General features: G+C 41.2%; 1 protein-coding gene across 1 annotated transcript in view; it reads left to right on the top strand.

Annotated features, from left to right (window-relative positions):
• LOC112112035 (dystrophin) overlaps positions 1–27,963 on the top strand; it is a 1,981,667-nt gene that overhangs the window by 1,299,311 nt on the left and 654,393 nt on the right. Inside the window, exons 46-47 of the mRNA XM_026649948.1 lie at positions 22,834–22,981; positions 25,503–25,652. Coding sequence (XP_026505733.1) covers positions 22,834–22,981; positions 25,503–25,652 — 298 coding nt within the window. The remainder of the gene's footprint in view (positions 1–22,833; positions 22,982–25,502; positions 25,653–27,963) is intronic.

Raw genomic sequence — 27,963 nt, 5'->3', positions numbered from 1 at the left:
CAGCTGGAAGTATTGTTACTGGTGACATTTAAAATCCAGGTCTTCATCGCTAGGGATCATTAAAAATCCCAAGAAACTTAAAAAACCCAAAACAAAACAAAGAGTAGAAGTGTTACCTCCAATGTCTTGGCCAACTTCCAACTCAGGTAATTGCATTCTACCTACCTAATATTTCCTTTGCAGTTTCTGGGTATGAAATTCTGTGCATCTCTAGTATAGTTTGGTTGTTGTCTTTCATCATGCAAAGTGGCTGCATTTCAATGGTGAATGAAATAAGCAATCTGTTATCTGTAAAGCCCTTTAAAGACCCCGTGGGAACTAAGGTGGTCTATAAGTGTAAGATAGTATTAATATAGAATTACATGCACTTGGTTCTGTCACCCTAAAAGTAATTGCTATAATACAACCTGTTCTTTAGTTTAGAAGTCACAAACATCCATAGAGTTATAACTTCCGCTATATGATTAGCTGTTCCAGTTAACATAAGGAATGTTTTATGATAGAGTTAATGTTTTAACAGACAAAAGACAAATTTTGAGAAGTTTTAAGCACCTGCAACTCCTAACTAATTAAATAGATGACTACATACTGTCCCTGAGTAACATAAATAAAAAGAGCTCATGGAACCTAATTATTTTTTATTTGGATTCTGAAAACTGTGTGTGTATGTATTATGCATAATGTAAATATTCATTAAAGCATTCTTGAAAAACTGATTATGCTGGAAGAATTACATGTTGTTCGTACAGATAGTAAAATTGAATCTTTTGATACAGATTTAAAATAGAACGGCCATTGACAATGTGGAATCAGAAAGTAAAAACATTTCCTCCAGTTTTATGCTTTGGAAAAGTTTTAAACATTAAATAAAAAGGATATAGCAGACTCCAAAAAAGGTAACTGGGGGAAAAATCATGCCAATTGTTGCCTCTGCTAAGAGGTATGACATCTCTTAAATATTTTTAAGACACTCTCAAGTGCAATAATTTTACTCTCAAGAGGTTTGAATTTTTCCATAGCAGAATATACATATTTTATCAAAGCATGGTGGATGGTTAAAATGGCAGCATGGTTCAAGAGAGGTGTTTGTCTCATGACTTTCACTACACCTGCTCTGCATCCACTGGGACTCCCCCACATTAAGGGAATTCCAGGATACAACCAAATTCCACTCCTTTATTACAACCTGACAGGAACACTGCTGTGAATTCTGGTCCTTTCTGTTTTCTTCCTCTTCCATGCAACAAACTAATTGGTTTACTCTGCTATACATGCCACATACCATTTGCTTCATTTTGTGTATTTCCCCCTCCCCCTTGATACTACTTTTATCTCCCCATGTTCTTTTCTCCTTCATACCAGTTTGGCAGTAGTCTAGTGCGTGTTTAATTTCTAGTTAGTTATTTCAGAGTAATTTGTTGATAAGTTTAAAACAACCAACCAACCAACAAAAGTTGGCACTTTTGCCCAGTAAATATTTGTGTGCGTATGTGTAGATTTTGTATATATAACTCAGAGTATATATCAAACCAAATAGACCTATTTCCATATTAGAATTCAGTATCAGGGATGAAAAGCACAGAAATTATTGCTCTAGAATTAGACAGAAAAGGTGGGTGGCCTTTTATTAGACCAATTTCTGTTGGAGAGAGAGACAAAATAATATCCTAGGACCAACACTGCTACAACAACACAGCATGCTCTAGAATTAATATATGGAGATATACCTATCTCATAGAGCTGGAAGGTCATCAAGTCCAGCCCCCTGCCTTCACTAGCAGGACCAAGTACTGATTTTGCCCCGAATCCTTAAGTGGCCCCCTGAAGGATTGAACACACAACCCTGTGTTTAGTAGGCCAATGCTCAAACCACTGAGCTATCCCTCCCCCCAAAAGTAACATCAAAGAGGACTCCAGAAAGACACATTTTTAAGATCTTGGTAAGTAGTTTATCACCTGACCAAGGACTTGAACCCTGGACCCTCAGATTAAAAGTCTGAGGCTCTACAAACTGAGCTAGCCAGGTTCACATTCTTATTCAGTGGAAAAGCCAAATGTTCAAGTTAAAATATATTTAATTTCAAAATTGTTTTCATGCTCTCAGTCTGCTAGTGAATGCTGCTGCTGCTTATCTATTATTGGAAATAAATTTTGTGGACTAGATGAGATGGCCAATGTGAGTCACATGGGGATCAAAGGTTTTCATTAGGCAGCCAGTTACTGGTGGGCTAAAATTTTCTTATATGCTGCCTGTTTAAACTGTGAGAAATGAGTCAAAATTCAGTTTCCTAGTGTCCATATCAACCACAAAGATCACTGAACTGGTGATTTTTAATATCTCGTTCTGAGATAGTATTTCCCATCTTTAAAGAACTTTCCAAAAATTACAAGATTCCTGTGAAGTAAGTTAGTACTACCCTCAGACAAGGAAACTGAGACAAAGAGGGAAGGGAAATGACTTCCCCAGATATATGAATAAAGTTGGAGTCAGAGCCTTCAGAGTTTCTGTCATTCTAGTTCTATGCTCAGACCACATCTTTCCCTAAAGGGTTGAATAAACACAGACATTTTACTCTCTCACACCTACAACCGATCAGTTTAGGTCAGGACAGAGGCATACTGGAGAGGTGGTATGAGAAGAACTTTGCATTGCTATTCTCTGTGTTCTGTAGCTAAATGCAGGATTTCCATCTCTCGCTTTATCATCCTGGCAAATTTCCCGAACATTACATTTATTGTCATTTTAATTAATATTTTTGTTAATTTTCACACTCATTTTGATGGTTTTTTTTCCCTTTGACATTGGAATCAGATATTTGTGACATTATTAGAGTAATTTATTTTTGATCCTCTTTGTTTAATATATTTGAGAGCTAAGTGGCAAAGAAGGTATTTTACATGCAGAGATTTACATCTCTCAGATATCACAAATTAAAATGGGATTGCTATTCAAGTTTAAATGTTATTCAACATTTGCCAGTTGCCACATCAAAAAACAATCCCCATTGGTTCCAATATTGCAAAACTAACTTCTGCTTAGTAGAGTGGCAACTTTTGGAAGAGCAGGGCTATGGCAGGTTAGTACTGAACTGCACTGAAAGATCTGTGTAAGGTTTGGAGAACATGCAAAAGCACCCACGAGTGCTACAATGTGTTTGGCCCTCATCAGAAATAACACTTCTTTTGATAGTGTTCTGCAGTGCCAACTCAAAGTTCACTTGCGTTTTATTGCTCCAAGGTTAAATTTTGGCCTCTGGAGTCTCAAAAATTCCAGTTGTCTACGAGCATATTTCGGTCCTTAAGGGATATGCCACTGACTGGCATTGAATTCCTGTTTTTAAAAAAATGAAAAAGGGAAACCCCCCCACAAAAACACCCTTTCTGTAGAGTCTAAAATCCTAGATCAAATACAATAGCCTAGAATATTGCATCTCATTTACAACTTTACTTTTATTGCTCCCACCCACCCTTTTTTTTTTTTTTTTTTTTTTTGTGGCCATGCAGTCATTTGCTAGCATACTTTCATGCTCCAGATAGTAAGTCTAGCCTATTATTTACTTGACAAGTTGCTACATCTGGCAGCCGTCCTCCTCTTCTTCCCTCTCTTCCTCCAGAGACAGAGTATGTCACCTCTGTGAGGAGACTAGTTGCCATTGGCCTAAAGCCTAGGGACATGAATTAATTTAAAACTGTTGATATTTGATTGCCCTGATGATCAAATAATTTGCTCTTCCTAATAGATTGCAAAAGTAAAAAAGTGAGACAAGGTTAAAAGTTACAACCATCTAATAATGACCATTTAAAATTTTCATTCTGTAAATAGCTATAGAATCTTTGTTTCACTGCAATCTAATTAAATGCTGTTCGGTAAAACACAATAGTAAATGTTTTAGCTTCAAGGCAAAGCCTAATGTGAGAAATGAAAATTTTACTACTTGAGAATTTTTTTTCATTATGAAGTATCTTTTTTTGTGTGCTAGATGGCTGTGATAATTTCACCTGTTTCATTACAAATGGTTTTGCTCTATTCAGCAATTACAGCAAATAGCAATCATAACACAAAACTTCAAACTACTTTGAAAGAAAGTAATGCATTTTATGGTTGCAGTATTCCCCTCTAGAAACAATGTTGCCAGGTGATATTTGATACAGAATATTGTAGCAGACCAGAAGAAAGTCCATGTTGAGGTCAATATGGGCCTGATCCAAAACCCAATGAGATCAGTAGAAGTCCTCCTGTTGACTTGGGTGAGCTTGGGAAAGGAGTCCGAATCGCTCGGTGAGGCAAAATAAAGCTTAATTCTGCCATCAAATATATATTTTCAACTTGTAGCAATGGTACTGAGCACTTTATGTTTGTATCTGAGTTCGGAATTGGCCCTGTACGGTTTAGTGTGAGTGGATACTATGAAAATCTCTCTCTAATCAGTTTACAGAGATTTAAAGCATTGTTGTCTATACTGGGCAAAATTATGCCTCCATCTGTAATGGAGAGATGCTAGAAGGACAGGAGGGTATGAGGAATCCTATCTTTCCCTTACATGCCTGTTTGTGGGAGGCAAATTGCACACCCAAAGAAGTTGAGGGTGCCTTTGATGCTGCTAGGATCAGTGCTAGTGGCCTAATGATGAGGTGGCTGGATGCATTATACCTAGAGATCTTTTTGTTCTGTGACACAATGTGACAAAGTTCCAGGGCAACAATCCTTAAATTCCATTGACAATGTTAATTTATTCTTTTGTTTCCTTCCTAGCCTCCAGCTCCCAATCAAAGTCTCACAACTCTGGCTCATAATTGAAAATACTCATTTGATGTAAATTTTGTCAATAATTATTTTCAAGGATTTTGTTTTTCACTGTGCTTTCCAGAGGGGCCAGCTTTACTCCATGGCCTTGTCTCCTGGGCTGTTATCCAGGAAGCCTAGCTCAAAACCTCCTTCCCCACCACCATCTGCACTAGGGAAAGCGGGGTGCTTTTAGCTAGCTTCAACAATGCATCTCCCGGGCTCCTCAGACCATTTGTGCTGCTCTATTCTTTAGGAACCACAGCTCATTAGCTGATCTGTGGCTGCAAACTAGACTTCAGTTCAGAGCCCCCAGAACCCTGCTGCCATAGAACAGTGCAGAGAGCATTCTCTGTAGTCCAATCATCTCCCTCTTGTGTGGAAAGCTGGAGAGCAAGAAGTAGCTGAAGATAGATTCTTGTAGATCCGAAAGACACAAAAACAAAAGGTTGGGCAGCAGGCTGTAGTGAAATAGCAAATTCATGGCAAAAATGCTGAATTCCATGGCATCTTGGAAAAACATCAAATTCCATGGCCATGGACAGAGGCAGATTAAGGTTTCCTGGGGCCCTGGGCCAGAGCAACTAAGAACTGAATTCATTGGCTGCGCAGTTGCAAAATATACAGGGCCCTGCTTCAGTCTCTGGAAAGCATAATGCTTCCTGAATATTTGGGGAAGTAGTCTGAGAAGCCCCCTTCTGTGATACAGATGTATGAAAGGTGTATAATAGAATCATAGAAGGTTAGGATTGGAAGAGACCTCAGAGGTCATCTAGTCCAACCCCCTGCTGAAAGCAGGAACAACCCAAACTAAATCATCCCAGCCAGGGCTCTGTCAAGCCGGGCCTTAAAAACCTCTAAGGATGGAGATTCCACCACCTCCCTAGGTAACCGATTCCATGGCTTCACCACCCACCTAGAGAAATAGTTTTGCCTAATATCCAACCTAGACCTCCCCCACTATAACTTGAGACCATTGCTTCTTGTTCTATCATCTGCAACCACTGACAACAGCCAAGTTCCATCCTCTTTGGAACCCCCCTTCAGGTAGTTGAAGGCTGCTATCAAATCCCCCCTCACTCTTCTCTTCTGCAGACTAAATAAGCCCAGTTCCCTCAGCCTCTCCTCATAAGTCACATGCCCCAGCCCCCTGATCATTTTCATTGCCCTCCGCTGGATTCTCTCCAATTTGTCCACATCATTTCTGTAGTGGGGGACCCAAAACTGGATGCAGTACTCCAGATGTGGCCTCACCAATGCCGAATAGAGGGGAATAATCACTTCCCTCGATCTGCTGGCAATGCCCCTACTAATGCAGCCCAATATGCCGTTAGCCGTCTTGGCAACAAGGGCACACTGTTGACTCATATCCAGCTTCTCATCCACTGTAATCCTGAGGTCCTTTTCTGCAGAACTGCCACTTAGCCAGTCGCTCCCCAGCCTATAGCAGTGCATGGGTTTCTTCCATCCCAAGTGCAGGATCCTGAACTTGTCCTTGCTGAAACTCATCAGATTTCTTTTGGCCCAATCCTCCAATTTGTCTAGGTCACTCTGGACCCTATCCCTACAACTCCAGCATATCTACCTCCACTCCCAGCTTAGTGTCATCCGTGAACTTGCTGAGCGTGCAAAACTCATCCCTCTCTTTTTCCATTCTGGAACCCAATCCACTAGGGACCGAAGGACCCAGTCTGAGTCTGTGAAAATGGCTACCTCCTGAATGGTGGGGGTATTTTCCAGTGCTACTGCTATAGCCACAATTTCAGCTGCTTGGGCAGATTATGGTGTACACTGTCCCCACAGCACCTCGCCCGTAGGCACTTTTACAGCAGCGAAGCCCACATGCGGATGGCCATTTTCATAAAAACAAGAGCAGTCCACAAACCAAACAACATTTGCTATTCCCAGCATCTCACTGAGCACGGCCCCTCCCTCGAAGAGTGACGGCTCCCAAGGCAGTGGCTCAGGTAATGGGCATTCGTGTTCTTCCCCCTCTATCAGGAGGCCGTAAGGTATTGGGGACAGTACTGGGTTTTTTTCCATATCTACATTTTTGTTTAACAAAGCAAGGGTCCATTTTGCCAATCGAGGGCTAGATACATGGCCATTGTTGATTTTACCAGTGAGTACATACTTCACTGGGGAGTGGGTTGTTTTTAGTAACACAAGGGACAAACCCACCAGGTATTCCCAATGCTGTAGTTCCCAAATGAGTGCCAAGACCTCCTTTTCACATGGGGTGAATTCCTTCTCTATCTCACTCAGGGTCTTGGAGGCATAAGCTACAGGTCGGAGACCTGTCCCATGGTTCTGGCTTAGCACAGCTCCCATTCCCTTGTCTGTAGTTGCTAGTTGTAATACAAATGGTTCTCCTACCTGGGGATATGATAGGATTGGGGCTTGGGCCAAGGCGTGTTTTAACTGGACCATGGCTTCCTGCTGCTGTGGGCCCCAGGTCCATTCTGTCCCTTTCTTTAACAATTCATGCAGCGGGGCTGCTTTTTCTGAAAACCCTTCTATAAAACCTCAGGAAAAGTTAGCCATGCCCAGGAAGGATCTCAGAGCGGTTATGTCTGTCGGGGCTGGGAGTTTGAGAATCAACTCAACCCTCTGTTGATCAGGAGAGCACCCTTCTTGTCCCAGGGTTACCCCAAGATAGTGTACCTGCTGGGAGCACAGTTCTTTGGCCTTACTTTAAACCCTGTTTCCTGGCTCTTTTGCAGCACTCTGTACTACACCTTTAAATTTTCCTCCTGGATCTGTGTACAGACCAGGACATCGTCCACATAAAAAATCACACTATCCCTTTCAGGCATTCCCTCCCACATTTTTGCTATATGGGCATGGCAGATAACAGGTGCATTATTCCATCCCATGGGGACCCAGGCAAAAAACAACTGTTTTTCCTGAAAGATGAAAGCAGATTTATAGTAGCTGTCCCGGTGTAAGGGGATAGCAAAGAAAGCATTAGCCAAATCTAAAACTGAAAACCACTGGGCCCCTCCTACAATGGAAGCCATTATCTCCTGATATTTAGCCACTACGGGGGCCATAGGTGGAGTCACCCAGTTAAGGGGACGAAAATCCACTACAAGCCTCCAGGTTTTGCCATCACTCTTAAGGACGGGCCATAGGGCAGCATTGTTAGTGCTGGGCTGTTCCACTAAAACTCCTTGGCTTAAAAGCCCATCAATTGTTTCCTTTAGACTGGCTTCCACCTCCTTTGGATATTGATACTGCTTCTGGGGTGGAGGATCAGGGCCTGTGACTAGGATTTCTGCATCAATTTTACCACATTCTATTTTATTCTTGGCCCACACCTCCCGGTATTTCTCTGCAATTGCCAAAACTGCTGGGGGCCAAGCAGGCCATTCCAGTACCTCAGATGCCTTAAGGGCTGCTATTCGATAGCTGGCTGAAATCTCCACAGGCTCCCATTGGGTGCCAGGAGGCATTTCCCACAAAACCCTGTTAGCACAATCAACCAGCACTCTCAATTCCCTCAGAGCATCTATTCCTAGAATACCTTCTCCCCCCAAATCCATCAAGCCAAATTGCCCTTGGCTCTTCTTTGTCTCCACACTATATGGGATTTTTTTTACAGAAGGGGATGATGCTTTGTGCCTCATTAAATCCCTGTAAGGTTTTGACTCCAGTTGGAGATCCAAACAGGTGCTTATTTGGGGTACTAATTAGGGAGTAGGTGGCACCTGAGTCCACTAGTAAATTCTCTCCAAACACCCCTCCTGCAAACTTCACATAAACCGTGAACCTCCCCCACTCATCGGTGTTTAAGTGTGCCACAATTGGGGGATCCTGGGGCACTCAGCCTCCCTATAGGGCAGCAATCGGTGGTGCACTGGCGCTTTTTCCTCGATGCTCGGCCAGTTCATGTTCTGCCAATTTCGCTAGAAGTTCAGCAGTAGACAGCCGGTCTATCATTTGCTTTTGCTCATATTTTAAAAGTCGCTTGCAAATTTCCCCATGCCAGGGGTCGGGGGTTCTGCCTCGACCCTTATGGGGTCTGTCTCCATTTTCTTTTCCCTGCATGCTACTTGGAGGGGCTATAGCAGCCACCTTATCAGGTTTCCTTTTAGGAGGGTGCATATCCTTTTGGACCTCATATGCTTGCTTTGCTCTATCCTCAATATCTCTTGTTCGAACTGCTGCCAGATCCATATCCACTAAGGCCATACAAATTAAAGGGAGAAATCCTTGGATTAAAGCTTGTTTGAAAGGGAGGGTTGCAAAGTCTGGGTTAATGACATTTGTCAGCCCAGAATGTCTCCATGCCAATTTCTTTCTGGCTACATAACTTTCTACTCTCTCCCCTGCCTGTTGCTTCTCCTGGCAAAATGTATCTATGGGGCTTTCTCCCAGGAAGAGGGTGTGTATTACTTCCCTCTGCACATTTATATGCTACTCTATATCATCTGCTCTGGGGGGGCCCTCTGGATATCAAAAGGGAGCCCTGCAAAATCCTCGGGGGACATACACTCCCTGCATATAGCTGCCACATCCGCTGGAGTGAATCCAGCCATGCCAGATACTCTTACTATCCACCCCAAGGCTGTGCTCCTATTCAGCGGGCCAACTGATTTCCCTACTGCCCTAACCTGGTCAGGGGTAAAGGGTCTAGTCTCCACCTGCTCCTCTGTTCTTCCCTGACCTCCCTGAGGTCCCATTTTTGTGACTATGGGGGCCATTGGAGGAGGCCTTTGCAGCTCTTCCAGTGATTCCTGTAGGGGACTATATGGAGACTGCCCGATGGGATCCAGGGTGAACTCACCAGGGTCCGTCAGCTCATAATTGCAATAAGGGGGGGATACATTGGGATCCTCCTCTGATTCTATGTCTTCCTCCCAGCTACAGTTCCCTCTGATCGCTGCCACGATCCCCCTTTGCTCTCCGAACTGAGCCTTGAGGGCACAAATCTGTCTCCAGCATTTCCCGTGATCTGCCTGTGTTCTGCTTTGTGAATCCTTCAAAAGGGCTCTGACTGCAGCTTTGCTCTCCATGGTCTGCTGTTTGAACTCAGACACTTCCCCCTGCAACTTACTACTGACCCACTCACTGTCACATACCTGCTTCTGCATTCCTACAATCTGTGTTGCTTGTGTCAGAGACATAGCTCTGAGAGCATCAGATTCTGCCTTCAAATTAATCACTTCACTTTCTTTTTCAGCTCTGATTCTTTCCAATTCCTACACCTGGTCTTTTAACCAATCTATCTCCTGATCCAGTGTTGTCGCAACCATCCACAACCCCTGCAAAGCAGCCTTTTTCTTTGCCCTAACATTCGGAGCTTCCCACGTTCCTGCACTAACCCAGATATCCCATTGCTTGTGGAGCTGCAGGAAGACTCTGGGGCCAGTGAAGGCACCGGGCTTCCGGGGTCCATTACCCCCATACTCTTGTACAACATCTGTCAAGCTGTTTCCCCATCATCTTCAACTGTTCATTCTTTCCAGTTGTTTCCCTGTCTCTGGACATAATTTTTGCACTCGAGCAGGCAATCAGCCTGAGTTCTGAGTCCCAGTAACAGAATGTATCCGTAGATTAACTCATGAACTGCGACACGGGAACTTTGTAGGGAGTGATCCCACCCTGCCGTCTTTTACCTCCTATTGCAATGGACAAACTATAAACTGTACCATCCTTCTCCTTCCTCTCTACCACTCCTCACTGGGGCCTCCAAATTCTGTTACCCGGGCTTCTTTCAACCCAAAGCTCTCAGTAACTTTTACTCTGTGCGAGGTGATGTCAGGAAATAAATCAGGGGAGACACGGCCGTCCGACTGATAGATAGCTGGCACAAAGAGGACAACACAAGAGTGCTTTCATTAAAGATAAATTTTACTTAGTCTCAAGCACTTACACACATCTGCAACAGGTTAGTAAAACACTCCCAAACCTTGATAATTACCAAAGCTGAGTGTGGCTCTTGAGTGACACAGCAGCAGGCTTCCGGTGGCCAAATCTTCCATCTGTCGGTGGGGACCACAAGATGTATCCAAAGGGAGAGTCCAACTACCTCAAACTTTCCCCCCTTATTTATACATTAGTAATAGAATGACATGTCCCTTAAAGAAAATTTGTTAAGTAAGCAGTTTCAATGGTCAAGCAAGAGGTTCCTTCTGATTATTGATTAACCAGGTGTGGGGTTTTCCAGAGTTTGCAGTCTTGAGGCCCCAATAGACATTGCTGGGGCACATCCTGCTCTTCTAAAATGCACGCATCAGCAACTTCAACACAATTCTTATCAGGAAGAACGTGGGGTCAAGCTGCCCTTTTTGTGGCACCCAAAACCCCCTCTCCTCCTGCCTTGGTCAAGCTGCATGGCCACTTTACAGCCTGATGACTTGGCTGCTTTTAGCAATAAGCCATAGTGGTTTCAGGCACTTTACTGGTTTGCCAAAATCTCCCTGTACAATAGTCCATTGATCCATTCCATACTTTTTTAACCTGCTGGCAAGAATATTGTGGGATATCCTATAAAAAGCTTTGCTAAAGTCAAGATATATCACATCCACCACTTTCCCCATTTTCACAGCCAGTTATCTCATCATAGAAAGCAATCAGGTTGGTCAGGCATGACTTGCCCTTGGTGAATCCATGTTGACTGTTCCTAATCACCTTCCTCTCCTCCAAGTGCTTCAAAATAGATCCTTTGAGGATCTGCTCCATGATTTTTCCAGGGACTGAGGTGATTTTTCCCCAGATTCACCTCCTTCCCTTTTTTGAAAGATGGGCACTATATTTGCCTTTTTCCAATCGTCTGGGACCTTCTTCGATCACCACAAGTTTTTAAAGATGGTCAGTGTGTAGCCAGTGATACTCTCAAGAAAGGCACTTGCAGGCCTCCTGGAAAGCCAACTGTCCATTCAGTATTCAAACTCGATTAAAGGAAGTGTGGGAAAGAGGGAGGAGGAAATAGAGTTTCCTCCAGAACTCAACGCAGAGAGCCCACTCCCCTCCTTTGCTTGGCAGAAAAGCACTTTTTTTCACCTTCCCCTCTTATTTGGTTGGTGCAGCAAGAGCCCTCGCTCCTGTTTCAAAGTACTTTAACCACTTCATTCACCCATGCGTACCTATGGAGTGGTGCACCTTCTTCTGGTCTCCAGTCAGCTCAACTTCACAGAAGGTATAACTGACCTCCATATTCATACTTCTCTATGTTCAGAACACACTGCTGTTTGGACACTAAGCAGAATTGACAAATTAATAAAGTCTTCCCTATGGCGGCTGGGCTTATGCTGGTGTCTTACACATAACAGCAGCCGAGACTCAGTCTAGCGCAGGATACTTGAGGTGTATAGAGGCAGCAGTTCTACCAAGTGGGCCAAAAGAGAATCTGCTTATCTTGTTTTAGCTGGAAATTGCATATTGTACATAACTTGTGAATGTATATTATATAAATGACTAAAAGTATGATTTAATATTTGACTATATAGAACTTAGTAATACATTCTGATGTTCCCCTTTTCACTATATGTATTTTTACAACCAAAATCACTGCCATTCCACTTCCTGAAAATGCATTAAGAACATTTATAATGCAAACTGTTACCCATCCAATATTTCAAACAGAAGACACTGCTTTTTGTTATCTAAATGCATTGAGCTGACTTTAAAAATAAAATATCTAGCACTTAATTGCAGATGCAGAGTTTTAAATACCCCATTCATTATTATTACTACCACTTGCTTGAATAAAATTCTACCAATATCTTAAATTTGTAGGTAAACAAAGAAACAACACTTCAGCTTACAAATGCCAGTATAAAGCATTTTAAAACTATGCTATCAGTAGGCAATTAAAATGCATACTGGTTATTCATAATTATTTGGTAACATCAGTATATAATACTGCTTTATGTTAAGATTTTTCCTATTCCAGATGGGCACTCCGTATTTTAGAAAAAGAGTGGCTTCTTGGTAGTTATTACTTGCTCAATTATTTTGTCCAGGAATGGGAACTTGGAGATCAGACAGTAACTGGGGAGATCATCAGGGGGAATCTAATGTTGTTTTGCTTGAGGATTGAGTGGATGGTTGTAATTTTCAAGGAGTTTGACAAGTGTGCTTTTCTGAAAGAGACAGTTATAATTTACATTAGTAGGGGATGCAGCTGTTCTTCCCTGGCTTTCACCATCCAGGAGATGCATGGTCTTTTATAGGTGGTGGCTATCATATTTTTCAGAGCTTCTTGAACTCTGGAGAGTGTGGTGGAGTCAAACTCTGGGACATGGCAAGCTGGATTGTGCAGGCTGCTCATGAGTGAGGCTTTTTAATCTGTTAGTTCCTTTTACATCTAGGTGTGAGTTATTCCTCCCTCTCCTTCTCAAAGTGTTTCACAGAGGGAGATTCAGAGGGATGGACCAGGAAGTATGGGTTGATTAGCTGGCTCTCTATGTGTACTAGCTCTGCTGGCTGTAATTCTGCTGCATTGATGTTGGAGGAGTAAAAAGGCTGTAAGAAGTTTTTATGCTCTTGGTGGATGGATTTAGATTGTGTGTGTGTATGCACATGCACCACTGTGTACTATTTGCATCTGCTTGGATTCATCTGTGAACCACAGCGATCTTCTCAGTCACTGGTGGAGAACAGTTGGCTTGAGGCCGAAGTGCTGGTGGTAGGGGGCATCATGTGGTTGTACTTTTGTACCAACCTGTCAGCAACTTGGCTTTATAATTGGGTGTGTGTACTACTGGGATAATACTGATGCTTATTTTTAAGCATTTTTTCTGATGTTTATTGATTTACATTTTCACAGCTGTGCAAAATTATGAGTTCTACGTACAATTTCCACAGTTGTGGGAAATTATTGGAGGATCAGACAAAGTTAAAAGCTCTATAACCATTAAAACACAAATTGACAACATTATATGTCAAAATATACAAAGTAAATATCCTTAAATCTAACCCTAATAATTTCTCAAGTGGCATTTTTCTTATTTTGCCTATTTGTACATTTTGATTACTATTGATGGAAATATTTTTGTCAGTTGTGTGTATACAGCGAAATAGACATTTATGATAAAAATCTAATCCTTTCAAGCCTACATATATATCAGCTCCTGATGAACATATTAACCTAAATTCCTATAAAAGAAACCAATTTACTACACCAAGTTCAACTTAAAAATATTATCAATTGTATATGGTCATAGCAAAACTGGATGTGTATTGTGTTACAGCGACGGAAGGAAGGTTAATTTCAATAGTGTTGCTAGCTTGGTTGGAAAGTAGAATTCTCTTATACTGTTGAATATTATACACCTCTGTGACAGGGCACTATCAGCAGTGCCCTGATCGCTGTCAGGCCCAGCTGGAGGCAGTTAATTATGTTGGGGGGTTATGAGCACCTGGGTTGTAATCACTGGGCTAATGAGGTAATTGGGAGGATATAAGCAAGGGGTAGGTCAGAAGGGAAGCTCAGAGGGTGAGTCTGGGCTGAGGAGTGAAGTGACATAGATGTTTCTCCTTGCATTACACTGCTACTTTGTAAGAAAAGAATAATGCACACCTTGGTGAAAGGATAACAACCTGATGTGCATTTGTGAATGTGAGACCACGTCAACTGGCCAGGCAGTGGAGTATATCAGGTAGTACATAGGCACCAGGTGACTACCTCAGACTCCATTTTGAAGCAGTCCGAGGTTCTCTGTCATAAGTTTTAGTCTTTAGTCCCCTCATGTAATGGGAATACTTCATTCGCTGTAAATTAATACAGTGTTGACTTATAAAAACTGCATGGCTATACTGTATAGTTTTATCATTCCCTGTCTCTTGTTATACTAGGAATTTCAATTCAACTCTCAAACTCAGTTCCCCTGTTGGTACCTTTTCACTGCTGACTGATCTGTATTTCTTCCATTGATGATACAAATGAGTTATTTAGGTGGCAATTAGAAGTTTTCTTTCTACCAGTTCTCAGACTTACACCTTATCATATAAAAGGAATATTCTGTTTTTCTTACCTCCCCCCCACAGTAAAACAGTGATGCAGCTGTCTTGACATGTGAAGGAAAAAAATCCATGCTAGAAGCTTGAAATCAGTTGAACACATTTTTCTGAGTGCTATGAATTAAAGAGAGAAGAAATTACACTAAAAATGTAACTGAAGGGTTTAAAATAAGAGGCTCGTTCTCATAGATTAGAATAATTTTGGAGATTTTTCCAAAACATTCTAGATAGAAGTCCAAGCTTCCAAGAGACTGATATTCATTTTTGGAATTTCTGTATTCTTATTTTGCTTAATGTAAACTCTTAAATCTGTCAAGTTCTAAATTATTTGTCATATAAGATATATATTTTTAAATAACAATTGTTTGGAGAATTTGTGTTAAAGGGTGTGAAGCTGGCACTTTATTGTTGAGTCTCTTTTTCCTGTAAAGGAAAGCACCATCCCTTTCGCTCATCCATCAGGAAGCATATCTGGTTAAAAAGTCCTTCTCACCATAAATAAATTGTGACATAGTTTCAAATAGCTTTCATTTCTTTGCTTTTTCTGACTTTCTTGCTGGCAGTAACCATCATGCTGAAAAGTGAAAAAGTATGGGAAAACAGAGACACTAAACCAATTTCTATCCTGCTTTAATAATAGTTTTTGAAATTGGAAAGAATGTATTATTAATGCTAGTTGCAACTCCACAGTTAAGGCAGAGTTGTGTTTTGCACTTAACTTTGCACTCAGGCAACCTCTTGTTTACGTATAAGAAATGTCAGTATACCTTCCCAAAAAATAACTTTGAATTAAAAATGGATCCTTTAAGAAATTTGGTACTAGGTTTTAAAATTTTTTTTTTTTTTTTTGGTCTCACATGATGTTAGTAACAACAGAAGTAGACTATGCAAACTTCTCATGTAGGTAAGGTTTGAATACATTTGCTAATGTGATTATGGGTCACTTTTGGCTGACTTTCTTTATAACTGAAAGTTTCTCCTTCAGCACAGACTAGCACGTAATCTTCTCCTTCAGAAAGTTACAAAGACTTGTCCTCTTCCAAAATTATTGCATTCTCCCATTGCTCTCAATTGAACTGAGGCTGCCCTTAGCAAAGATGGCCAACTGTCTCAAGTCACCTATTCACAGTGCTCTTCTGATAGCACGGGGGGCACCACTGAGGGCAGTCTAGCTGTAGGCAGTGGCTGTTTTAAAAGAGTGGACAGCCTGTGATTTCTGTCCCACTGAGAATGGTGGGAGATGGTGGCCATTTTGAAAGTGCAATTCTTCATGTGTTTATCTAAAAAAGATTTTATTCTTTTCAGTTATGAAAAATAACAGCACCAGTGATCATACTCCCAAATTCATACGTTCAACAGCTCTCCATTGAACCAGACTTACTTGACAGACAGAGATGGAGGGAAACGGACAATGTGTGTGTGGGAGGTGCATGTGGGGGACGAGAGAGGGGTGTGCACACACATGCATATTTTGAGAGTTATATGAATCATAGAATCATAGAATATCAGGGTTGAAAGGGACCTCAGGAGGTCATCTAGTCCAGCCCCCTGCTCAAAGCAGGACCAATCCCCAATGGAAGGAAGGAGGGAGATGGAAAACTGTTGTTTGCATCCAGTAGCTTCTAGAGGGTGCAGGAGGAATTTGTGGAGATGGTTCATCCAGGTTGAGGAGAAGGACAGAAGAAAGGGGAAAACTTTGCATACACTGGCTGGTTTGTGGTGCTACAGAGTGGTGTGAAGCTGCCAGAGATTATTTGTGAATCTATCATAAAAGTGTGTGTGTGTGTGTGTGTGTATATATATATATATGTATGTATATAAATTTTGTTTCACATTTTAAATTGATATTACATTAAAAATAACTCAATAGAAATTTCATATGGTAATATTCACTTTGGATTTCTTGTTTAGTATGTGGAATTTTTAACTTTTGTTATAAAAACAAATACATTCCCAGGCAAAGCTATAAGGTAGAAATTAAATTTGAGATATGTATCAGTAATTTAAGGATAAAATATATTACAGGGATATTGTAAACACTCTGAAGGTGACTTTTTGAAAAGTGTGTTTTTTAAAAATATTTTAAATTTAATCTGGGACTACAAATACTAAAATGCCTTAATTATAATCATATGGCTATTACTTGACATCACTACAGGATAGAGTTAAGATTGTTTAGGTGCTCTAGCTATGTATGGCCTTGCACTTTAATAGGCTTGGATTTCTTTTCAACTTAACTTTCTGATTTTCCTAAGTTTATAAATCTTGGTTTGAGGATAACTGCTCCCCTGTGATGTATTTTACCTTATAATACTGCTAAAAACTCAGAGTACTGGTAGGTAAAGTCTCACAGGATGAAAATCTAAGGGAAAAGGAGTTCAGGAGGGCTTACACTTTGTCAGAAACCATATTAAAAGCAGAACAGCAACCTACCCCAATATGAAGAAAAGATAGAAAAAAATTGTAAGAGGCCAATATATTGCTCCATCAGGAGCTCTTTAGCCACCAGAAAATCAAAAAGGAATTCTTCAAAAACTGGAAACATGGATGAATTGTTAAGGAGTACAAAAGAATAGCACAAGCATGTAGGGACAAAATCACAAAGGCTAATGCACAAAATAAGTTACACATAACAAGGGACACAGAAGGCAAGAAGAAGAGGTTTTATAAATTCGTTAGGAGCAAGAAAAAGATGAAGGGAAGTGTAGTGAGGAAGGAGAGCTAAAAACAGATGACATCAAGAAGGCTGAGGAGTTTAATGCCTCTTTTGCTTCAGTCTTCACTAAAAAGGTTAATGGTGACAGATACTTAACACAATTAATATTAACAACTGGGGGAAGAACCACAGGCCAAAATAGGGAGAACAGATTGAAGAATATTTATGTAAGTTAGATATATTTAAGTCAGCTGGGCCTTATGAAATTGCTTCAACTTGTTCCTTAAATACCCTAGAACAGTGCTTCTCAAAGCCGGTCCACCACTTGTTCAGGGAAAGCCCCTGGCTGGTTTGTTTACCTGCCGTGTCCGTAGGTTCGGCCGATCGTGGCTCCCACTGACCGCGGTTCGCCGCTCCAGGCCAATGGGGACTGCGGGAAGGGCGGCCAGCACATCCCTTGGCCCACGCCGCCTCCCGCAGCCCCCATTGGCCTGGAGCGGTGAACCGCGGCCAGTGGGAGCCGCGATCGGCCGAACCTGCAGACGTGGCAGGTAAACAAATTGGCCCAGACCACCAGGGGCTTTCCCTGAACAAGCGGCTGACCGGTTTTGAGAATGAATCTCGGAACCATTAATGATTATCTTTGAGAACTTATGGAGGATAGGTGAGGTCCCAGAGGACTGGAGAAGGACAAATATAGTGCCTATCTGTAAACGGGAACAGAGAGGACCTGCAGAATTACAGACCAGCCTAACTTTGATAACTGGAAAGACACTGGAACAAATTATTAAACAACCAATTTGTAAAAACCTGGTGGACAATAAGGATATAAGGAACAGACAGCATGGATTTGTCAAGAACAAGTCATGCCAAAACAACCAAATTTGTTTCTTTGATAGAGTTATTGGCCTAGTAGATAAGGGGGGAAGCTATAGATGTGATATATTTTTATTTTAGTAAGGCTTCTGACACAGTCCCACATGACATTCTTGAAGGCAAACTAGGGAAATGTGGCCAAGATGAAATTATTATAACCATACTCAGAGTAGTTATCAATGGTTTGCTGTCAAACTGGAAGAACGTATCTAGTGGGTCCTGCAGGGGTCTGTCTTGAGTCCGATACTATTCAATATTTTCATTAATGAATTGGACAATGGAGTGGGAAAGAGGGCTTATAAAATTTGCAGATGACACCAAGATGAGAGGGGTTGCAAGCACTTTGGAGGACAGGATCAGAATTCAAAGTGTCCTTGACAAATTAGAGAATTTGTCTGAAATCAAGAAGATGAAATTCAATAAAGACAAGTGTAAAATGCTACACTTTGGAAGGAAAGATCACATGTGCAAAAACAACCTGGGGAATAACTGTAGTTATGGGGAATGACAGTAGTACTGCTGAAAGGGATTTGGAATTTTGGTGGATCACAGACTTGAATATGAGCCAACAGTGTGATGCAGTTGCAAAAAGGGAGAATATAATTCTGGGATGTATTAACAGGAGTGTTTTATATAAGACACAGGAGGTATCAGTCGCTACCCGGCTCTGGTGAGGCCTCAGCTGGAATACTATGTCCAGTTCTAGTGTCACGTTTTAAGAAATATGTGGACAAATTGGAGAGAGTCCAGAGAAGACCAGCAAAAATGATAATAGGTTTAGGAAACCTGATGTATGAGAAAAGGTTAAAAAAACTGGTCATGTTTAATTTTGAGAAAAGAAGCCTGCTAAGTCTTCAAATACGTTAAGGGTTGTTATAAAGAGAGTGGTGATTGATTGTTCTCCATGTCCACCGAAGGCAGGACAAGAAGTAGTGGGCTTAATTTGCAGCAAGGGAGATTTAGGTTAGATAGTATGAAAAGCTTTCCAGCTGGAAGGTTAGTTAAGCTCTGAAATTGGCTTCCAAAGGAGATTACGGAATCCCCATCATTGGAGATTTTTAAAAACAGGTTGGACAAGTGTGTCAGGGATGCTCTGCGTATCTTGGTCCTGCTTCAGTACAGGGGGCTGTAATTGATGACCTCTAGAGGTCCCTTCCAGCTCTACATTTCTATGATTCTATGTAGTCTCAGTCTTATCTCCATCTTAATATCGTTTTTGTATTGAAATGGAAACATAGAAATGGGAATGATTGAGGTACACCATATCCAGTTATCTTGGACTGTCAGGAAGCCTTTCTTCTGAGATATTTCCATTTTATCCTGGAAGGCAATCCCTATTCATTCCACTAGAAAAGGACAAAATTCCCACCAAGGTTTCCACCAATATGCCAGCCATCACTTTAACAGAGACTTCTCAAGATTCCCATTAAAAGAAGGAATCCCACACATTTGGCCAATTTCTATTATTTGCGCTGTCTGTTCTCCTATATTGACAATGGTCCTACGCCCTGCTCTTCCCCTCTGAGCTGCTTGGAGTCACTATCTTGATTGTTGTTGTGGTTGGGGTCAGCTGACACTTCCTCCTGCCAGCACCTGATGTGGACATACTACATGCTACTTGTATTTTAACCTGAGCTGCCTGTTGGTCATGTGTCTGAGTGCACAGGGGGAGATTCAGCTCAGAGGGGGGCAACAGATTCTGAAGATGTCGCAGAAATAGATACCAGCTGGGAGATTTAGTCCCTGTTGAGGGGATGGAATGGTTGTGTGGGCAGAAGCCTATTCACAGGCTTCTATTCCTCTAGGCCAGGGATTCTCAAACTTCATTGCACCATGACCTCCTTCTGACAACAAAAATTACTTCACAAACCCAGGAGGGGGGACCGAAGCCTGAGCCCGCCCCTGCCTTGGGGCGGAGAGAGGCAAAGCCTGAGCCCCACTGCTCTGCGGAGGGTGCCCAAAGCTGAAGCTCAAGGGCTTCAGCCCCATGCAGGGGGCCTGCAACCTGAGCCCCGCAGCCCAGGGCTGAAGCCCTCCGGCTTTGGCTTCGACCCTGGGCAATGGGGCTTGGGCTTCAGCCCTGGGCCCCAGCAAGTCTAAGCCAGCCCTGTCGACCCCATTCAAAGGTCCCTGTTTGGGGTCCCCACCCACAGTTTGAGAACCACTGCTCTAGGCAACTGAATTTCTGGATACTTATCAAACTAATCAAAAACTGAACGTTTGAAGTTCTCCCATCACTAGTGCTTTTTTGTGGTTGTCTTCCCCCCCACACACACACTAGTGTTTTTTGCAGTGCTGAGACTGCTTTTTGGGCAGATCCTGCAAACATTTGCATGTATGAGTAACTTCGTTCATGTGAGCAATCCATTAACTTCAGTGTGACTACATGTTTGTGTTTGCAGCATGGGGGCCTGTGTGTGCAATTTGGGTATCTTTACATCATTGTGACAAAAATCAATGCATAAGGATGCAATATCACAATCCCAATAAACATTTGCTTATGTCTCCTGGTTGGGGACACGTAAAATTGAATAATAGAATATTTAGGCCCTGTGCAATTCCCTTCATAACCATACACATCTCCTTCCGACCTCTCTTGGAAATCTGAATCTCTATTAATATTGTAATCATTACTGCTGCTGGTGCACCGATATGCCAGACCTCTACTCTAAAGTATTATTTGGGCCATTGGGGAGGGCAGTCCACTGGAGAATTAGGGCTCCTCAAGCTTAATGCCTGGGAGGTACCCTCTCCAGTCTACTCTTTGCTAAATGCAAATAGGACACTGCAGATTTCCAGGCCAGCATCAGTACTCGGTATGTCTCATTGGACTGTCTCTGCCCTGGTTCCCTGCCCAGTTTCTGCTGCTTTCCTACAAGCTTTACACAGACCTGACTCCGGTGGTAACATCTGCCAGGCATAGCTGTTCCATGTGTGGTTCCCCCAGCGCCAGCTCTGCATGTGGTTCCCCATCAGGTTTCCCTGCTGCTCCCAGTTTGCCACATGAACTTGGTTTTCTCAGAGCAAGGTTACTCCCTGGATCAAGGTCTTTCTGACTCCTCTCCCTATTGCCAAGGGAGAGGGAACTTGTCCACAACCCTGAAGCATTCATCACAATAGTCATTTAAGACATTCATGTTTGAACATGGAAGTGAGCAGTATTAGGTTACAGGGGGCAGTGTGATGCATCTGTTAAGGGTGATTCTGTTACTGTTGAGGTGTTTAAATGGCCAGGAGGAAAAGGTTCTGTGGTGCTTGATGAGGAGCAGGTCACAGAGGCACGGTGTCTTCTAGGTGGAGGAGTCTGGTGGCTGCAGGCAGTACATGGAGTGCTATTTTAGCCCCATCATAAGCTAGAGCCTCAAGACCTAGCAGCTAAACTGTTTACAGAACTTGCCTGGCTGTTGGGACACAAAGAACAAGATGCTTTAGGACAAAAGTTTGTGACCACAGATGGCTCGAGACCCCAGTTAAGCAGATTTACTTGATGATTTTTAAACCATTGTATAAATCGGAGGAAGACTAAAGACATCATTTTCAAATTTAGAAGCTTAAAAGCAGTTATTTAAGTCCACACATAGATACCTCACTAGATAGTCTGACTTCAAAGATGTTCAGGTGCTTACAGCTCTTGTTGAGTTTGATGGGAGTTGTTGGCATTCATCACATTTTGAAAAAAATCAGGCCTTTTACTTAGGTGTGTGTGTGTGTGTGTGTATATATATATATATATATATATATATATATAATTTGTATTGTAGTTGTTGCAGCTAGCACCCTCAGCCATGACTGGGGCCCCATTGTGCTAGGGACAGTGCATACGCAGTCCGAGACAGCCTCTGCCTGAAAACCTTACAGTCTAAATAGACAAAGCAAACAAACATTGGAAGAGAGGAAGCATTATTGTCCTCATTTTCCAGATGAGGAAGTGGTGAGATTGTGACATGTCCAAAGTTCATAGGAAATCTTTGGCACAGGTGGGAATTGAACCTAATTTTCCTGAATCCCAAATCCACTTCCTTGACCACAAAAACGTAGTTCCTCCCAAAATAGTCCCCACTGGATATAAGGGCCTAATTTTAGGGATCCAATTTAGTAAACTTTGCCTTTAGATTTTTTTCAGTTTCTGAAATTGGGCTTTCATCTCATTTGTGACAAAAGGAGCAGATCCAATTGCTTATTGGCACCTTGCAGGACTGGGTTAAAAATCATAATAATTTGAGACAGAAGATAGTTTAGAACTGCAAATTAAAACTCCAAACTTATTTTCAGATACATTTAATTCTATTTATCATGAGTGGTGTTTCTTTTCTGATTAATTTTGAAGAAATATGTAAATTTTTGCTTTTAAAGAATTACTGTTAATGTCAAATAATCTGTATATTTTCCTCCATTTTGTTATGCATTATATTTGTGTTAAAAAGCGATGATTTTTTATTTTTATAATAATAAAGATTGCATTTGAAATATAGTTACCTATGACACAGTGTTCCCCTATTAACACTAGTGTGGTGTTTTGTTTTTTTGTTTGTTTGTTTTTTTACTGTAGGCTGGAGGAAGAAAAGAATATTTTATCAGAATTGCAAGAAGATTTAAATGAGTTCATTTTATGGTTAGAGGAAGCAGACAGCATTGTTGGTATTCCTCTTGAACCGGGAAATGAACAACAGTTAAAAGACTCTCTTGAAAAAGTGAAGGTAACATAAATTCTTATATTTAATGTCTTCTTAGTTTGTCATATATGCATAAACAAATTTAATTGTTCTTAATCCAGATTGATTTCTGTCAAACACTTAATTGCTATCATTCCACAATTTACTAGATAATCCAAAAAATAGGAAGTCCTGTGTTTGAAAGCCCAGGTACCAGAATATATTGCCTGCATTAAAATTAGACTAGAAAAAGTAATTGAAAATATAGAGTTGTAAAAGAGAGACTTTTTGTCATCCCTAACTAGTCTGTGTTTAGCGGGAAATGGGACAGAGAAGAAAACCTAATGCTTAATATTCAGCTCTTTAATTTAATTAAGAAATGTCTCCTTTCTTGGCTGAACCATTTTAGCAGCAAGATATTTCCTTGTGGAGGGCTGAAAGAAGTCCCCAAAAGAGTGTTTAAAAATATAAAATAATAAAAAACCCAAAGTAGGCAATTTTGATAAGAAAAATTAAGTTTAAATGAAAGGTCATGGGGGCCCCAGAGATTCCAGGTGCCAGTAGAATATGTGAAAACTGCCTCCCTGTTATTGCCAGGCATAGCCAAATGTGAGAACCTCCAGGCTTCCCAAACACTCCTGTAATTCTATTATCATATATGGCTAGTCACCTGTTGATATCTGAATTAGTTAATGACCTATTGTGTCCTAATTATGATCTTACACCAATGTAAACAGAGCAGGCTGTAACTGCCCTTCATTTGTACAGTTTGTTTCTCCCTATTGTTATTTGAACTGCTTGATCTGTTTGGCTTTTAAAACTAAACCATCCTCAATAACTACAATTTTAAAACAAGCTTGATTGTAAAGCACCCTGAAACTGTTGGAGGGGGGACTGTTTCATATGCACTTTATTTTTTTTGCTGCAACAAGTTAGAGTTTACCTTTACTTTGCTGACTGATCTCCAGATACTTTCTGTGTATTTTAAACCGCCTATGTGATCTCGCCTTCTAAAATACTTCTACTGCCCTTTTAGTCCACAGAGGTTTAACTCTTCCTCTTTCTAATGAAAAGTATCCTCTCATTATTAGTCACATAATGTAATATTAGCCTTCCTATGACCATTCCTATAAACCAGATTGTCTTATTGGTATCTGTGGAGGATGCATGTAGGGCTAAATGGACTTCATCCTGGGTGACTGAATGTCAGTGAGTCAGAGGAAGAATTTTGAAGAGGCTTTTCATATCTTTCATCTGCCTTTGTTTAAGTTATCCCTTCTAGATCCAGGTAGACTTCCAGCACTCACAAACCTAGTTTTTAACCCTGTGAGTCAGTAATATCAGAAATGTGAAATCTAGGAACAAAGCAAAGAAAATATATTTGTGCATTTATTTATTTATATGTACAGAGCATTAAATGTCCATGACACGTTAAACAATCCCTGTCCTCTGGAGCTTACAATCTAAATGAAATGCTACCTACATTAGAAAGTGTTTTTTGTTTGTTTGTTTTGTTTTGTTTTTTGCTGCGCAGCTCCTCTGAGCTTTCATACGTATGTGTAGAGCTTTGGAGGTCTCAGACCCAAATGTACTAATGTCAGTAGCTGGTAGCTGCATTTTGGATAGCAGGTGGGGGAGAAAAGGGCATATATGGATGAGGATTCTCTCTTCTCAATATGTATTAATGTGGGCAGGGGAGAAGTATGTTAATGTGGGAGGGAACCCCTCCCCCAATAACTCCTAAAGGATGGGTGGTTCAAAGTCAAACCTACTGGTGATGATATTTTTTTCCTTAATAGTTCAGGCTTTTAAGCCATGCTGTGAGCCACCTCTATTCTTTTTGATCCACACAAGGGAAGTTACCCCAAACCCAGTGATATAGTAACTATTAAAGATTCCCTTGTGGCCCATCTCAGATTTTGATAATTTTTAAAAATGATGGCTGCAGAAGCTTTCACTTTCTATTATATAACTCTTTGGCTACTTGATATGTTACGCTATATTAACACTATAAATGTGCAGTAATTGCATACAGGAAGGGGAATGGATTCAGATTATGGAGACACGATAGGCAGGACACTCCTAAACATTACCAGTAGCCCACTGATTTGCAGTGTTTATGAATATATTATCAACATTATTGCTTATGGGGTTGGACCAGAGTGCTTAGCACTGCACAGAACATGGAAGAGACATGGAACCTGCTCTAAAGGGCTTACAGTTCACACAGACAAAAGGCAGCAATTAGTAAAGCACCAGGTGACCAGAAGGAAAGATTAATCACACAGCAGAGATGAACTTTTATTTTATTTCCCTCTGGGAAGCTGGTTTCCTTCCTTTTTGGTCTCCTCAGAGAGACACTCTTTCCCCACTATAAGTCTGCCTAATAGAGTCAGCATTTGCTGTTTTTCTGAGCCTTTTTAACTCAGAAAACCGTGGCTATTTTGTGCTGAATTGAGCCCTGCGCCTGGTCTCTGCAGCTGATAGACTAATCAATAGCAGCGAAGATAAGGGAGTTGAAAATTCTACCACAGTTCATTTTAAATGTTGTATTTGTCTGTTCCAGTTAAGAGTGGAAGAGCTGCCTCCACACAAGGGAATATTGAAACGACTAACTGAAACTGGAGGAATAGCACTTGGAAGTACATCACTGAACCCAGAGGAAAAACATAAGCTTGAAAATAGGCTCAAGGAGGCTAACCATCGCTGGATAAAGGTTAGACATATTAGCAGTGATATTATGACATATAACTCTAATCTGTTAGAAGTACTTATACATTCTGTCATGTGTATGCTTTTTCTCTGAATGAACACGAAGGTTAATCTGTATCTGTTATAGGATAACAGAAAAAAACAGCAAACAAGAATTGTAGCTGTGATGCTGGGTGACTTAATAACAGTGATATGGTCAAGATTCTTTTTTTAAATGGGTGCCTAAAGTTAGTTTTCTGCAGCCATGTATAGGCACTTAAATAAGTGGTCTTCTGTTAAAAAATGCCGAGGAGAGGGGAAGGATTTGTTCTCCAATCCTGGCTGTTTTGTGGCTGCTACTGCTGCTCTGAGGTTAGAGTAGCTTCTGTAGCATTTATGGCACTGCTCCATTGGGAGTAATATCCAATGGGTGTCTACATTTGTGGAACCACTGGCCACACCCCAACTCTTTTCCCTCTCCGAACCCTTAAAATTATACAGGCAGCCTCTGTGGCACTGGGCTCTGCATCCTGCAGGCCTTTCATGCTTCCTCAGATCCTGTCTCCTGCGCAGTGGCATTGTACTTATTCTGCTATCTTAGATTTCTGTGCCTGTGAAGAGGGCTGGGGAAAGGTTTTGCTGGTTTTTATTTGAATATATATATTGCTATGCTGAAAAGTGTTAATGTTGGCTGTCAGTCACAGATTAAAGGAGAAATTGATGAATATTCCAAGTACCCCTCATTCAGGCCAAATGAGGTAGCAATTAAATACCCCTTTATTTATTAATAGCGGAAACAATAGAAGCCATCACCCAAGGCACAGAGCAGCATGGCAAGGCTTGAGTAGAAGCTGAATCATGTGGGCCAAGGAACTTTCCTGGACATTGATTGCATACTCGGGATCTGGGGCATTGATTTGGTTGCAAATGCATATATGTATGAAAAGAATCTGAAAGCAGGGGGAAATCCAGCAGATAGTGGGAGAATCAGTGTTGTATGCCCCTAGGAGACTAGCTTTTGGGTAAAGTTCTTAATGAGAAGTTAGACTTGAATTTTTGAAAAAGGAAACACCTCCCGTTTGTTTCTACTGTGTTCAGGGAATCAGGACTTTCTATCTATGGTACTTACATGGCCCTCATCAGTGTGGTATCTGAAAGCTCACAGACTTTGATGTGTATTTAGCCTTACTGAGAGGTAGGGAAGTTTTATTATCCATTTCATAGCTGGGGAACTGAGGCACAGAGAAGCTAAGTGACTTGCTCAAGGTCACACAAGAAGTTGGAGAGCAGAGTCTTCTGACTATGAGGCTAGTGCCCTAACCACTGCATCATCCTTCTTCTGGACATGCCTTTGTATACATTCTTTGTAGATAATCAGGATTACACCAAAGAACCCTTTGATTCATATAATCAGTTTTGCCTCCTAATAGAAACAACCTTTCAAGGCCTTGAACATTGGCTAACTGCTCAGCTTGAAAGAAGAAACTACATTGACCAAAATTTGCAAACCTAGATGCCTAGAAATGGGCACATAAATCAGTATTTAGGCACCTATGCAGAATTGTCCTTTTCTCTAGAAAATGAGTGAGCTCCCAGATATGTCTCTGAAGTCAATTGTAAATGAATGAATTCAGCACCTCTGAAAATCGGGTGACTTCTAATTGTATGATTAAATATGGATTTACATGCCTAACTTTAGGCACCAACGCTTGAAATTTTGACCATAGCTTAAAAGGAAATAATTAGTTTTTAAGAAAAATGTGTTCTTTTTGTTGGTGTTTCTTTTTGTAAAAGATGTTACAAATGCTTTTACACAGAAACTGTGATTTCTAATTTTTTCAGACTCTGAATATAATCTATCATTGACTATTTCTGTATTCCAAGACTTTGTGAAAGGGATACCTTTTTACATTCCTGTTTATTAATACAGAAAAGATTTCTATTTCTCATTTGTCATGGCCAGAGTGACCCAGAAAACTATGAGCACCATTGTAGTATCTGAAAGTCAGATATCGTTACTTCTGGGGGCTTATTTTAGGATTCTTAAACACCCTTGCTAGCTGTAGCTTCTCTAGGCCTTGGTTCACGGTATATTGTGGGAGAACTTGTCTCTCCATCTCGTGGTACTTGACTGGAAGTGCTTGTAGCCTGCCAACATCTCCAGCAGAGCCATTTTTGGGTCTGCAAGCTCCCTGCAACCAGAGCCAGTAACAGTAATCCAGCATCGATGAAAGAACTTTTGCTTATACTTTCACTCCTATTTTGGGAATCAGACAGAGTATCTCTGTGCAGTGGTATTTGTCCTATCAGTGGCATCTCTCAGAGTGCAGTACTGA

The sequence above is a fragment of the Terrapene carolina genome, unplaced genomic scaffold, assembly GCF_002925995.2.
Source record: "Terrapene carolina triunguis isolate 2854851 unplaced genomic scaffold, T_m_triunguis-2.0 Scaffold23, whole genome shotgun sequence".
NCBI classification, from domain to species: domain Eukaryota; kingdom Metazoa; phylum Chordata; order Testudines; family Emydidae; genus Terrapene; species Terrapene triunguis.
Note: the sequence above shows the minus strand (reverse complement) of the source record. Positions and strands in the feature narration are given on the sequence as shown.